Source organism: Chiloscyllium punctatum, chromosome 13, assembly GCF_047496795.1.
Source record: "Chiloscyllium punctatum isolate Juve2018m chromosome 13, sChiPun1.3, whole genome shotgun sequence".
Classification (NCBI taxonomy): domain Eukaryota; kingdom Metazoa; phylum Chordata; class Chondrichthyes; order Orectolobiformes; family Hemiscylliidae; genus Chiloscyllium; species Chiloscyllium punctatum.
Window position 1 is genome coordinate 97,204,839 of NC_092751.1, and position 15,110 is coordinate 97,219,948.

At 46.2% G+C, this 15,110-nt stretch overlaps 2 protein-coding genes across 5 annotated transcripts in view; both read left to right on the forward strand.

The window, feature by feature from the left end:
* Positions 1 to 4,555: 4,555 nt before the first annotated feature.
* On the forward strand, positions 4,556 to 6,771 carry slc18a3a (solute carrier family 18 member 3a). Its single transcript, XM_072583376.1, has one exon. It carries the CDS (start codon positions 4,598 to 4,600, stop codon positions 6,194 to 6,196), a length of 1,599 nt encoding a protein of 532 aa, XP_072439477.1. The 5' UTR covers positions 4,556 to 4,597; the 3' UTR covers positions 6,197 to 6,771.
* Positions 6,772 to 9,925: 3,154 nt separating this feature from the next.
* Positions 9,926 to 15,110, forward strand: part of chata (choline O-acetyltransferase a) — a 40,873-nt gene continuing 35,688 nt past the window's right edge. Inside the window, exons 1-6 of one of the 4 annotated variants that reach the window (XM_072583386.1) lie at positions 9,926 to 10,144; positions 10,228 to 10,342; positions 10,709 to 10,835; positions 11,423 to 11,614; positions 13,944 to 14,062; positions 14,741 to 14,794. In XM_072583386.1, the coding sequence (XP_072439487.1) occupies positions 10,773 to 10,835; positions 11,423 to 11,614; positions 13,944 to 14,062; positions 14,741 to 14,794 (428 nt within the window). In that variant the 5' untranslated portion in view covers positions 9,926 to 10,144; positions 10,228 to 10,342; positions 10,709 to 10,772. Of the gene's footprint in view, positions 10,343 to 10,708; positions 10,836 to 11,422; positions 11,615 to 13,943; positions 14,063 to 14,740; positions 14,795 to 15,110 lie in introns of all 4 variants that reach the window. The other 3 variants (XM_072583384.1, XM_072583385.1, XM_072583383.1) reach the window with 3 other exon arrangements.

The following is a 15,110-nucleotide window of genomic DNA, read 5'->3' on the forward strand; positions in this document are numbered from 1 at the left end:
CCCTCTCCAAAGCTTCCACATCTTTTCTAAAGTGAGGCGACCAGAACTGCACACAGTACTCCAAATGTGGCCTTACCAAGGTCCTGTACAGCTGCAACATCACCTCACGACTCTTGAATTCAATCCCTCCGCTAATGAATGCTAATACACCATAGGCCTTCTTACAAGCTCTATCCACCTGAGTGGCAACTTTCAAAGAGCTATGAACATAGACCCCAAGATCCCTCTGCTCCTCCACCTTACTAAGAACCCTACCGTTAGCCCTGTATTCCGCATTCTTATTTGTCCTTCCAAAATGGACAACCTCACACTTGACAGGGTTGAACTCCATCTGCCACTCCTCAGCCCAGCTCTGCATCATATCTACATTAGATTAGATTAAATTACTTACAGTGTGGAAACAGGCCCTTCAGCCCAACAAGTCCACACCGCCCCGCCGAACCGCAACCCATCCATACCCCTACCTTTACCCCTTACCTAACACTACGGGCAATTTAGCATGGCCAATTCACCTGACCTGCACATCTTTGGACTGTGGGAGGAAACCGGAGCACCCGGAGGAAACCCACGCAGACACGGGGAGAACGTGCAAACTCCACACAGTTAGTCGCCTGAGGCGGGAATTGAACCCGGATCTCTGGCGCTGTGAGGCAGCAGTGCTAACCACTGTGCCACCGTGCCACCGTATCTAAGTCCCTTTGCAGCCGACAACAGCCCTCTTCACTATCCACAACTCCACCAATCTTCATATCATCTGCAAATTTACTGACCCACCCTTCGACTCCCTCTTCCAAATCATTAATAAAAATTACAAACAGCAGAGGACCCAGAACTGATCCCTGTGGAACTCCACTTGTAACTGGGCTCCAGGCTGAATATTTACCATCTACCACCACTCTCTGACTTTGACCGGTTAGCCAGTTCTCTATCCAACTGGCCAAATTTCCCTCTATCCCATTCCTCCTGACTTTCCGCATAAGCCTACCATGGGGAACCTTATCAAATGCCTTACTAAAGTCCATGTACACTACATCCACTGCTCTACCCTCATCCACATGCTTGGTCACCTCCTCAAAGAATTCAATAAGACTTGTAAGGCAAGACCTACCCCTCACAAATCCGTGCTGGCTGTCCCTATTCAAGCAGTGTCTTTCCAGATATTTATAAATCCTATCCCTCAGTATTAATTAAAATCCCACTATTAATTAAAATCCAATTCTGAAGTTCTGAAGAAACGTGAACTCTATTTCTCTCTCCACAGATGCTACAAGTCCTGCAGAGTTTCTCCAACAATTTGTTTTCCATGTGACCGTTCATTGATAGTGTTAAGTTGATATATGAATATTGATCCGAATCCGTGAGGTCGTCCTCATAGGTGTGACAGTCAGCCCCAGCTGCTTTCACCATTTTCCAGTGTTTTCTCTGGGTGCTGGACGGCTGGTTTGTGGCACAGCGAGATGTCAACAGTGTGGGTTCAATTCCTGAACTGCCTGAGGTTACCGTGAAGGACTCTCCTTCTCAGTCTCACGTTAAACTATCCCTAGTGTCTCTCTATAATGACAGAGTAACCCGGTGGTCTAGTACGATTATGGTGACCTTTACTGGTGCAACATGTAACCTATTTCAGTCGAAGCATGGGAAGAGTTTGAAGATATTTCAGTCTACATCTTCAGTCTTACCTTCTCCCCAAAATGCTGACACAAAGAATGAATGACGCCTCGCCATTGCTAAACCCTGGTGATTCTAATATAAAGTATGGAACAGCAGCCAGATGTGTGTCTCTGGGCCACTGTAGTGGACTCAGTTCACTGGAACCACCAATTAAAACGCTTCCTGTTACCATCATCGAAGTTTCTGCCTATGGAATTAATAATAATCCCCATTTCCCTTATAATTCTAAATTAAACCCTGAGGGGAGTGAAATTCTCTGACCTCGGGATTTCAAATGATCTACCACAATCCCGGCTGTAGAGTCAAACGTAGCCTTCAAAACCAAACCAGCTCCACTGTTACCAATCTCTGCGGCGAACTAGAATAACAGGGCTTCAGGAAACAGCTCTCTCTGCTGCAGTCCGGAACCGACAGTGAGTGGGACTGATGTGGACTAGAACGATCATCACATTTGGAAAGGGGAGGGGGCGTGCAGGAGGGAAGACGGATGCTCTTGTGGTGCAGTGGGAGTGCCCCTACCTCTGACCCACGAGGCCTGAGTTCAAATCTTACCTGTTGCACAGGTTTGCGACAACATGTGTGAGCAAGTCAAACTAAAACCAAACTGATTTTCCTATTTAATTCACAGAACAGTTGAGAATAGCTCATCTCTGGTGACTACCACTGACGTGAATAAAACAACTTTACCGCAGTTCTGGGGCGGGGGTCTCTTGTGACGCACTGGTAGTGTCCCTACCTCTGAGCTGAAGGGCCTGGGCTCGAATCGAGAGGTGTGTGGTAACATGTCTGAGTGAGTTGATGTAAAAATACTCCTGAAGGTTAGTCCGCGATGACAAACAGCGGTTTGGTCACATTGATCACTATGAGATCACTGTGCTGTCTGCTCATTGTTCAGAATATGCTCCAGCCCCAGTCCGATTACACAGTCTACACAAGCTGGTCGCTTTTAACTAAGCGTTTTCTTAAAATCAGGAAACAATCTCGGGGAAGAGTTTCAGTGCAGCGTTGAACACACAACATTGAGTATGTGCTTGCCAGTCACTGCCCCTTAAACAAATCCAACCTTGATCTCAAACCCCAAAAAAACAGAATTTGCTGAAAAAGCTCAGCAGGTCTGGCAATATCTGTGGAGAGAAATCCGAGTTAACGATTTGGGTCCAGTGACCCTTCCTCAGAATCTCAACACAGTTCTAACCGCTCAGCGATGTTACCTGCTCCTGGACTATCATGTCTCCCTCCACCATGTCAGTTTAAGTCCAGGTTACAGTTCGCAATGTTAGAGATCTTGAAATCTTCATTTATGGAATGCGCCGTATGAGAGGGGGCAAGAAATTCGGCCTGCTTGAACTGAGCGATGAACTGTTGGGTTTGATTAAATTGGGGGCGATTGGCAATAAAGCGCCTCAACCGATTGGCCAATGACTTTAGTTCAAGATCCATTAAAACAGCGTATTTGTAGCACGGTGGGAGTGTCCCTATCTCTGAGTTCAAAGATTAGGTGGATTGGCCATGCTAAATTACCCCCCATTGTGTTCAGGGATGTGCAGGCTAGGTGGATTAGTCATAGGAAATGCAGGGTTACAGGGCTAGTAGAAGGGAGTGGCTCTGGGTCGGATGCTCTTCAAAAGAGGGTCGGTGTGGACTCGAATGGCCACACTGGGGGGCTTCAATGATTCTGCTTCTGACCCGGAAAAAAAAACCGGGTTCAAATCCCACCAGCTCCAGGGCTGAGCAATTCCATCTCTCGTTCCTGATGAAGGGCTTATGCCCGAAATCGTCGACTCTCCCGCTCCTCGGATGCTTCCTGACCTGCTGTGCTTTTCCAGCACCACACTTGTTGACCCATCTCTCAACAGGGAGTAGAAAATATTTGCTAGCGAAAACGAAAGGCAATGGTTGTGTCCCTACCTCTGAGACAGGAGAGCCCATTTGAGTCCCACTAAGGGGGTCGCCCACCCAAAAAGAAATGTAAAAAACGGGGGAAATGAAGAGTATTAAAAAAAGTCTCCAAAAATCAGGCGCTCTCCAAATCTTCATTATTCTACTCACAAACATTTCATCTTCCCCACCGCCCCCACCCATTCTAGTTCTGAAATCGTTTCTGTTTATCTTAGAGTCGTGGAAGTTGGTTCCCAGTCCTGAGCAAGCACCGATAAGTCTGTCAGAGAAATCCTGGGGATGGGTTTGGATTGACTCAGTGCGCTGTCGGAGATCCACCCCCACTCCCCTCCCTCCCTCCCTCCGCCTCCCGCTGTCGCCAGGAGAATGCGGGCCGGGGGAAGCAGTCCCGGGTACTGTAACTGGGGAAATTGAAGCATTAACATAAGGGGCGTGTTCAGATGGAAGCAGACAAGGAGGGGAGGGGGGGGAGGGGGAGGGGGAGAGCGAGGGGCACGTCATGAGCTTTAGAAAACCCGGGGAGGAGCTGGAGAGGATGCCATTCACTCGGTGGGAGTGAGGAACAGTTCCCGAGCCCTGGACGTTACAGGTGGGAGCAGGGATGACCTGTTCAGGTTCGCTACCCCCTCATCCAGCCGCGAGTCACTAGACTCTCTCACTGTGGGGTCCCTGCATTTGTTTTAGCTGGACCGGCCGAAGGGGAGGGGAGGGGGTAAGCAGGCAGGAGTTCAGGCGGTTATCTCTACCTGAGCCACCCCCACTCACTTCCTCCCCTTTGTTAGCTTCCCCCCACCCAAAAAAAAGACCGAGCCGGGAGCATGCTCCCCAACAGCACGCTGCACTGCGCTGCAGCCGGACACTACGCTATGTCGAGGTAACAGACACGGTGTTCGCCTGCGAGACAGCTCGGTGTTGTTGAAGGAGGGGGTTGGGTTAGGGGCTGGGGACGGTGGTTTGAGGGGGGGGGGCGTGGGGGTGTCCGGAGGGAGAGAGCCCGTGCTACGCCGCTCGGTTTTAGGGGGTGGCCATGGCTGCAGAGATGACCATCGGACTGGCCAAAGCGGCCGTGGTGAAATTCTCCGAAATGATCGGCGAGAGAACGAAGCAGATCAGCAGAGCGATGCAAGAACCCCGGAGGCAGCGAAGAGTCATGCTGGTGATAGTGTGCATTGCCCTGCTGTTGGACAACATGCTGTACATGGTCATTGTCCCGATCATACCGAACTACCTGGAAACTCTGCGAACTTACAAGGTGGTCTATGTCAGTTCAGCTTCCAATGGAACCAATGGCTCATCTCTGAACTCCAGCCAGAGAGCTGTGCGGTACACCAACCCCAATGCAAACGAAGACATACAAATCGGGGTGCTCTTTGCTTCCAAAGCCATCCTGCAGCTCCTCGCCAACCCCTTGACTGGCACTTTCATTGACCGTGTGGGCTGTGACATCCCTCTGTTCATTGGGCTGATCATCATCTTCCTGTCCACCCTCACCTTTGCCTTCGGCGAAAGTTACGCAATGTTATTCGTGGCCAGGAGCATGCAGGGCTTGGGCTCAGCCTTTGCAGACACCTCGGGCATCGCGATGATCGCGGACAGGTACACGGAGGAGTCCGAGAGAAGCACCGCGCTGGGCATCGCCCTGGCGTTCATCTCCTTCGGCAGCTTGGCGGCGCCCCCTTTCGGGGGGATCCTGTACGACCTCGCGGGCAAGCGGGTGCCCTTCCTGGTGCTGTCGTTCGTCTCTCTGCTGGACGGGATCTTGTTGCTGACCGTGGTGTCCCCCCTGGCGGGCCGAACCCGCGAGAACATGCCGCAGGGCAGCCCCATCTACAAGCTCATGATCGACCCATATATCGCGGTGGTGGCCGGCGCCCTGACCACCTGCAACATCCCCCTGGCTTTCCTGGAACCCACCATCTCCAAATGGATGAAGCAGACAATGAAGGCGAATGAGTGGCAAATGGGGCTAACGTGGCTGCCCGCGTTTTTCCCGCACATCCTGGGGGTATATGTGACTGTCAGACTGGCTGCCAAGTATCCCAACTACCAGTGGTTCTACGGAGCCATCGGCATGGTTATAATCGGTGCTAGCTCCTGTACAGTTCCAGCTTGCAGGAACTTTGAAGAACTCATTATCCCACTGTGTTCCCTGTGTTTTGGGATAGCGCTAGTGGACACTGCCCTGTTGCCGACCCTTGCTTTCTTGGTGGATGTTCGCCATGTGTCCGTGTATGGCAGTGTCTATGCCATCGCGGACATCTCCTATTCGGTTGCTTATGCCCTGGGACCTATTGTGGCCGGTCAGATTGTTCACACTCTCGGCTTTGTGCAGCTCAACCTGGGCATGGGCTGTGTCAACGTCTTGTACGCCCCCGCCCTGTTGCTGCTCAGAAACGTGTGCCAAATGAAGCCCTCGCTCTCCGAGAGGAATGTCCTCCTGGAGGAGGGACCCAAAGGGCTCTACGACACCATCAAAATGGAAGAACGCAGCGCCGGGAAGAAAAGGTACGGCAGCTCGGCCGGGAACTACTCCACGGCCGGGGGCCGAGATAACACCGGGTTCGAGAGCTCCAGGAGGAACCAGGTTCCGTCTGAAGATGATTCATCGGGCAGTGATTACAGCTAACTCCGGCACTCTTCCACAGTCACATCTCCCAAGGACAATGACACTAACGAGATGTAACATCCCATTGCCCGTCTGTGATGTACTCGGTGTCTAATATAAGCATTGCCCATTGCTCGTGAATTAACTTTGTATAGTTTATGTAATCGCTTATTTCACTTGTTTTAAGCGGATGGAGGATGGGATAAAATTGGAAAGATTATAATCTGCATTCTGTCAGAACCCAACACCCATTTATCACCCTTCTACTTAACTGATGTCAAGTGCCCCATTGCTCTATTGTATCGCTGTGTGCCCGTTTTAGTTTGTAAATTTTTGTGAGGAGTAAATCGTTGTATGTATTTAAACAAAATTCATGGATACATTCAGGGATCTGACAGGAAGTGAATAATTGTATATATTGTATGTTCCTTGAATTGTTCTCCCCAACCCTTTGAATCGAAGCAGAGGTGATTGTGTATTTTTCTCGGAGAATTAATCTCTGTATGGGACTATTCCGACCATTATGTGCTGCTATGTTATAAATACAATGTCAGATTAAAGCCTGGATCAAGACACGGTGAATGAGTTTGAATAAATCGGTGTTCCAATCATATCACGGCTGGATACACACACTGCAACTGCACTTAGTGAAAAGTGTCAGGTTTGGCACGTTCCACTGTGTACTTCCTTTTAAAAAATATAGCTGTATTTTCACTTTTCGAGCGCTCCACATTCCGAAGTCAAGAAACCTGAACGGCACTTGAAATGTAATTGCTGGCAATTTGGTGAATGCACACATTGGAATAATGTGGTTAAAGTGTTGGCTTCATCTCCAACACGGAATACTTAAAACGTTCTCTGTGTCTTACTGGAATTTGTCCGAGCTCCCGTCCGAACAAATTCAGGTGAATCCTATAATGTTCTCCACGGTGAAGACTGTAGACCGTTATTTGGTTCCAAAAGACAGGTTGTCTTAGCTTCACGTTTTGATAAGGTGGAGCACGCTTTACTCCACGGCACTCAAAGTGAAAAATGCTTTCGGTACTAAATAAACCAATCGTCAGAATTATAAAACCAGAACATACAATTTGAAGGCGGTGGTTACAGATGAGACAGAGGCAGATGAGTGGGATGAAAATCCTTTTCTAAAAAGAGCATTCGGCGTTTATGATTTAGGATGCACTCTGACAGAAAGGTAGAAATTGATTCAATGGAAGTTGTAAAAAAAATATTGGATTGTGTGTGTATGTGTGTGTGCGGGGGGGGGGGGGGGGGGGGGTAGATATGAATGCGGATAAAGAACCGAGCGGAGATGTTAACCGGATAGGTCCTCCGAACAGCTGACACGCACGCGATGGGCCCAATGGCCCGAACCATCGCACCATTCTGTAATTCAGTGAAAAGGAGGGAATCAGAGCGCATCCGAGAATTCTCTTTAGTTCACATATTAGCAATCATAGTTATAAAAAAAATCAAAAGGCCGCTTAATCAGTGGGTAGACACTCTTGCAAGTTGAAGTTTATGGTGTAGATTCAAGGTTAAGTAACGTTACAGTCCACATTGTAAACTACAAATGCTGGAGGTCACATCCATGGGTGCCGTCTGACCTGCTGTGATCTCCAGCATTTGTTGTTTCCAGTACAGATTCCAGCATCAAAGGAATTTGCTCCCTACAACATTACGGTCTGCACGGGCTGCCGCATCTGTGAATATATTCGATGCCAGGAAGATACAACAACGAGTTCCTGAAATATCTAAAACAAAACGGGCCAACTCCGAGTGAGATGCATGAGGTGCAACCTGTTGCAACTTGAATAAAAATAGAGAAAATCCCCGAATAAGTAGGATATCGGAAGCCTCGACTTCCACGTGTGTCCAGACATTAAAATGACTAAAAAGCAAACTAACTCTTGAAAACGATCCGAAACCATTGTCAGCTTTGTCTAGAGTCGGCGCACGCTGCACAGAAAGCTTAATTACTGTCTCGGCTGATATTGAGTATCACAGTTCACCGAAAAAATAAACAGATACACAGACGGCATAGAAAAAAAAACTCATAGACAACTGACGCACATGATAAATTCATCAGTAAAACTTGCCAAGAAATACAGTCCGATAATCTGGAGGTCATCTTTCACAATTTTGGGAGTAAATAATATTTTTAATATATTTTTGAAAAATCGATGAGCAGTTTTAATTCAAATTCATCTAATAAATTGCAATAAACGTGGTGTTTTTTTGTTGAAGAACATGATTAATGGGGAAAGAGGTAACTAATGAGTGACTTTAATTTGAAAGGTTTCTATTTGTGTTGGAATATTTCAATCATGTAAATCAATCGTTTATACATCGTACAATGATTGGTGGAGTTAGGCGCTAACTGTGCCCTGGATTATTCCATCTCAGGGTGAAATCTCGATTAAAACCTACAACAGCGCATCAATAATCGCGAAATAATTCATTACACAAATTGCAATACTCATTCCGCATCCTCCCAGCCACAGACAGAAATCATCCCCGCTTTCGACCAGGTTTTGCGACCTATCTTTCACACAAACATGCAAATCGTCAAATTTGACTCTGGAATTTAATACCAAGAGTGAAATCTGGGTAGAACTGACAATATGTGTTTGTAAATATTAATATGTGTACATGGAAGAATATCTATTTGTATATGCAAAGATGTGCAATAGCGAATGTGGGTATATGTAAATTGCGCTGGTAAGATTATTTGCAAATGCATACATAGGTATTTGTGTGTTTGCATGTGTAAATGTATATTGGGTAGACCAAATGCTTGGAAATGTAAATGTGCACAGGTGAGAATGTGTGTTTACGTATGTAAATATGCACAGGTTTATATGTTGGCTTGTATATATGTATATATACAAGTTGTATGTGTGTTTGTATATGTAAATGTATACAGTTGTGTATGTGTGTTTGTATATGTGAATATATACAGGTGTGTTTGTCTGTATATGTAAATGTGTGCAGGTGTGTATGCGTGTTTGTATATGTAAATATGTTCAAGTGAGAACATGTGTTTGTATCTGCAAATACGCACAAGTGAGAATGTGTTTATATGTCAGAACAGTTAAATCAATACGCTTCCCATATCCATCCTGTACCAAACTTTCACGAGGAAATATTCCGGCCACTTTTTTCAAAATAGTCGATGAAAGGCAACAAGTAGGTTGCTCTATAAATTTTGCTCGGTATTCCCATTAAAATCTTCACATTATTTTGGCCTATAGCACTTTAGCTCACTTTAAGAATGTTTGCATGTTTCTCGTCGTCAAAAATATGATTAAAGTGACGAAAACTCACATGTCGGTCGAGTACAACGTACACTCCCTGTTTAAATAATTCCCAAGGTATTCGAGAAGGATGTGAGCTATACTCTTAATTTTATTCTTCTCTGAATTCGGAGGACGCTTCAATGACACTGCACCTATTAAAAATCTGTTACTAGCGTTAGATTCTATCAAGCTTACCATCTGAATCAATTGCTGAAATAGTATGATATGTAAATATATACACCCTTATAGCTCAAATGTTACAAGGCATCGACACTTAGGGAGACCACTCCAAGGTAATACACCCCCACCGTCCCCCTACCTCAAGTCTGGCCCCACCAATGTCCAGTGACTGATTCTGGTGCTACGTATGAATCTGTCGCTTTTGAGGCTCGGCGAATCGGGAAAAGGGGAGGGTTCTGATCCATCAAGAAAAAGTCAAGCGGAGGTCTGCGCGCTTCTCTCTCTCTGTCTCTTTCTCTCTCTCTCTGTGTCTCTCTCCGTTCGGGCTCCATCGCTCTGAGCGCGAAGAAGTCAGAATGGGTAGAAAATGCCAGCAGACTGAGAAAGTTTTCGATGCAGCTCAGACCCAGTTTGCCGCCATGCGCTTGGCGAGAGGCGTTTGAGTGGAGTCAGCATTGCCTTGGTTTTCCACGAAACGGAGGGCAGTTCGGTAAGGAGCAACCCCAGCTTGTGAACGGTGGACACGGATTGATTCTTAGGAATGTTCTAAGTGCTCGCTTTCTGCCAGAACAGGTTGGATTAGATTCCCGAAGCGAACTTGATTTGCGTGTTACCGGGCAGGTGGGGACTTCTGAAGTTGTCGGATCTGAATTCTCCTGTGGGTGCTTTTTCAATGGCCTAATCTCAAGTAGGATAACAAATACATTTTCGTAATTCATTTACACAGAATCGGAAAGGCTACTTGGGTTTAAGGTTGCTGCGATTGCTTTAATGATTTTTTTTTCAGAGGAAGTGTCGCCTTGCGCGTTATCTCTTCCATGCGTTTTATTACCCTTTTCTTTTTCAATTTGATTTTCGAGAACCATTAATAAGTGACCCGGTATTCTGATTAGTTTTCGAGTGTGAGTAAATAAAATACAGAAAGGCAAGCAGAGAGATGGAGGAAAACATGTACTGGGTCTTCGTGTGTGTGTGTGTGTGTGTGTGTGGATCTTAATCCCTTACCCATTAATACGGAGTTAAACATACACCTAACTGTGGTTTTTCACACCAGGAGTTGGCTGATCCCCTAGCTCGGTGCCTCCCTCCTTTCGGTGGTCTGAGATCAAACTGGAACCATGCCCATCCTCAAAAACTCCAGCCAGGATGCGGTCCGACCCAAAACTCGCCGGAACAGCTATGTACTTCAACTTTTCTACACACTTAGATGTACCAATATCTGTTGCCATGTCCTTTCATATGTGCCTGTTCTATGCTGTGCTTGGTAACAGACTGAGTCCTGTATTAAAATTAAACCAGGAACAGTCCATAATCAAACCCAAGTAACAACATGTAGCTTTTACAGCATCCTCGGGACGTGAAATAGATAAATCCAGTCATTTTATTTTCGATGGAGAGAATTAGGTTTAGTGCTATCATGAACGATAATAATATAAGATGGAGAAAGCAGAGTGTAGAACTGATTGAACTGCCCTTTCCCTCTGGGAGCTAGAAAAGAAACCAGGCAAATGACATGCAGGAGGTGGCCCATCTCAAACATGCTGAACGTTTGCAGAAATAATAAAGCCATAAGGCAAAAGACACGCCGGTACTTTTTATAAAAGCAAGTTGCTGCCCGAGACCAAGTCAGTAAGAAGCGTAAACGAAGCATCAGACTGCTGACATTTTCTCGCCTTCCCGTTTCATTTGGTTTTTTCTACATTTAGTTGAGGAGCCAAAACGAGGGTTGCATGTCATCTCATTGCTCCTGAACCTATCTGCGTTACAGGTCTTGCCCAAGTTGCCAGTGCCGCCTCTGCAAGAGACCTTGAACATGTACCTGAAGTCTATGAGACACCTGGTCACCGAGGAGCAGTACAAAACCACTGAGGGCATTGTGCAGAAGTTCGGTGCCCGTGGCGAGATTGGCGAGTTTTTGCAGCAACAATTGATAAAGCGACGGGAAAGAGAAGCTAACTGGGTAAATGAAGCCACGGTACCTTCAAAAGATAACCTTGTCCTAGCTTATTACCTTCGAATAAATTTCGCCAAAGTACACACGTCCTTTGAACTGCTATGAAATGTTCATAGAGTCGTAAGTCCGATAGCCCAGAGAAAGAGCCATTTGGTCCATCGCGCCCGTGCTCATTAAAAATCTAATCAGATTTTCCAGCACTTGGCCCATTGCCTTGGATACGTTGGAATGGAAAGTGCACGTGTAAATACACATTAAATGTTATCTAAATGATAGATGGTGAGTTCTAGATTCCCACCACTCTCTGGGTGAAAAACGTCTTCCTCACATCCCCTCTAAACCTCCTGCCCCTTATCCCACCCCCATCCCTCCATCAGTGGTTAGCACTGCTGCCTCACAGCGTCAGGTTCGCTTCCAGCCTGGGACAACCTGTCTGTGTGGAGTTTGCACATTCTCCCCGTGTGTCTGCCTGCGTTTCCTGCAGGTGCTCCGGTTTCTTCCCACAGTCCAACCATGTGCAGGTTAGGTGGATTGGCCATGGGAAATGCAGGATAAAGGGAAGTGGGGAGCTCTGGGTGGGGGAGGGGGGAGGGGGCTCTCTTCGGAGGGTCGGTGTGGACTCCATAGGCCGAATGATGGGGAAACATTCTTCCCAACTACTCGGTCTATGACCCTCATAACTTTATACACTTCAATCAATGAGTCATAGAGTCATACAGCACGGAAACAGTCCAACTACCCATGCCGACCAGAATCCCAATCTAAACCAGTCCCACCTACCTGCAGTTGACCCATATCCCTCCAAACCTTTCTTAATCATGCACTTATCTAAATGTCTTTATAAACATTGTAATCGTATCTGTATTCACCACTTTCTTTGCAAATTCATTTCACACAGACCACTCTCTGTGTAAAAAAACTGCCCCTCATGCCTTTTCAAAACTTTTCACCTCTCACTTTAAAAATATGCCCCCGGTCTTAAAATTCACCACTCTGGGGAAAAGACACCTGACCTTACCTATACCCTTCAATTTATAAACTTCTATAAATTCACCTCTTAAGCTCCTAACCTTCTGTGAAAAAAGCCTATCCAGCCTCTCCTTGTAACTCAACCCCTCCAGCCTCTGGCAACATCCTGGTAAATGTCTTCTGAACTCTGCAGCTTAATCAGATCCTCCCTCTAACAGGGAGACCTGAACTGGCCGTTGTGCTGAGTCTCTCTGCTCGAATGAAACAACCCAGCCTGTCCAATCTCTCTTTACAACTAAAACTCTCCAACCCAGTCCACAACCAATTCTTTATACAAATCTTCCGGCCTCGTTTTACAGATTATGTATGTTTACGAGTTTCGAGAGGGATTTTCGTATGCGTCAATTTCAGAGCCAATAGCTTTGATGCCTTCCGAAAAAAAAACATCATTTCCGCATGCTTACCACGATTTTCACATGCGGTTTCTTGCTAATTAAACCACAGACCCCTGCGATTAGCTTTGCGTCAGTTTTCCGAACCATCTGATAGATCTTTGACACGAACAGTTTGAGCAGTTTGGAGTACTGTGTGCAGTTCTGGTCGCCTCATTTTAGGAAAGATGTGGAAGCTTTGGAGAGGGTGCAGAGGAGAACTACCAGGATGTTGCCTGGAATGGAGAATAGGTCATACGAGTGCTAGGCCTTTTCTCATTGGAATGGCGAAGAATGAGGGGTGACTTAATAGAGGTTTACAAGATGATCAGGGGAATAGATAGAGTAGACAGTCAGAGACTTTTTCCCCCGGGTACAACAGAGTGTTACAAAGGGACATAAATTTAAGGTGAAGGGTGGAAGGTATAGGGGGGATGTCACGGGTAGGTTCTTTACCCAGAGAGTGGTGGGGGCATGGAATGCGCTGCCTGTGGGAGTGGCAGAGTCAGAATCATTGTGACCTTTAAGCGGCAATTGGATAGGTACATGGATGGGTGCTTAAGCTAGGACAAATGTTCGGCACAACATCGTGGGCCAAAGGGCCTCATGTTTATAACAAGAAACCATTGCTTCAGAAATGTCTTTAACATTGAAGTCGAAACTGAGCAATGAATCAGATAACAAAAGAGGCAGCCGAGTCATCGTTTCCCAGTTCAGTGACTCTTCTGCAGAATAGGACCCGAAACGTTAATGCTGCATTGTCCCTCCACAAGTGCTGGCACACTTCCTGAGTTTCTCCAGCAATTTCTGTTTTTTGTTTCAGATCTCCGCAGTTCTTCATTCTATTTTAATGAATCAGATAACCGTGTAAATAAAACAAGAACATTTCCAGGATTAAATATGACATTAGGGTAACCTTTCCATTTCTTCCGGAGGTGTACGACTGGTGGCTGGATGACATGTATCTACGCAATCCAGTGCCCCTGACAGTAAACTCCAGCCCTGGGATGGTGTTCCCCCGTCAGATCTTCCGCGATCAAAATGATCAGCTCAGGTACGGTCCCACCCTAACCCGTCCAAAAACGTTGGACCATGCATCACTCGGTGTCTACAATGTATCCCAGGGCACTGCAAGTTTAAATATCACCTCGGTAACTTTTCTGGGTGATGTTTTCCAGAGTTGGCCCCAACCCATGTGCACGGATTCGTTGCTGCTGGGCTCTTGTTTTTAACAGAAGCAGTTTCCAACGTCAGCTTTTATTTTACAGAAATAAAATCAGAAAACGTTGGAGAAACTCGGCAGGTCTGTGGAGGGAGAGCTGAGTCAAATTTTCGAGTGCAGTGACTCCAGGACTCACAGTTCTTTGTTTTATTAAAATTTTATTTTGTTAAGTATACTCCGTCGGGTATATCGGCTGAGTATTCAGTGCAACGGGAGAAACATCAGCGTCATTTCCTACAAGAATGGCATAGGGCAGCTGCGAGATCACATTGTCCCCCTATCGACATTGGGAGGCTTAAGGTTGTAACTAATAGGGACTTGGTTAAACAGTCTTAGTTCGGAGCTGAGCTTCTCTTCAGTGTTGAGTATGAGGTATGGGCGTTACAACATAATTCTCGTGAATAATAAGTGGAGCTTCAGGGTTCTGTCTTTCTCTTAGTATTAGATCGTACTTGGTAAAAATCTCACGATGGTGCTATTATTACCAGTATTTATTTTTATCCTTTATAGGTTCGCTGCCCGCCTGATTGCGGGAATACTGGATTACAAAGTTGTAATAGATGCGTAAGTTATAATATAGATATCAACCTCACATGGAATAATATCGGTCATAGCAATAAACGCAGTAACCCCCTGAATACTATGTTCCTTTTGTTTCTCCACTAAACCTAAGATTATTGCGTGAAAACGCCACCTGTAAATCACTCGACTTCGATTTTATAGCCTACGGTAACTTTGGATCTTGAAAAAGAGCGAGAGGCAGATATGTGCAGTGGATTCCTTTTGCTGATGTTGGGAAACCTGTAGCCTTTGATCAATGGACCACCAAGTTCAGAAAGACCGGAGAATGCAATGATTAGGTGGTTGGAGGTCATTTCAA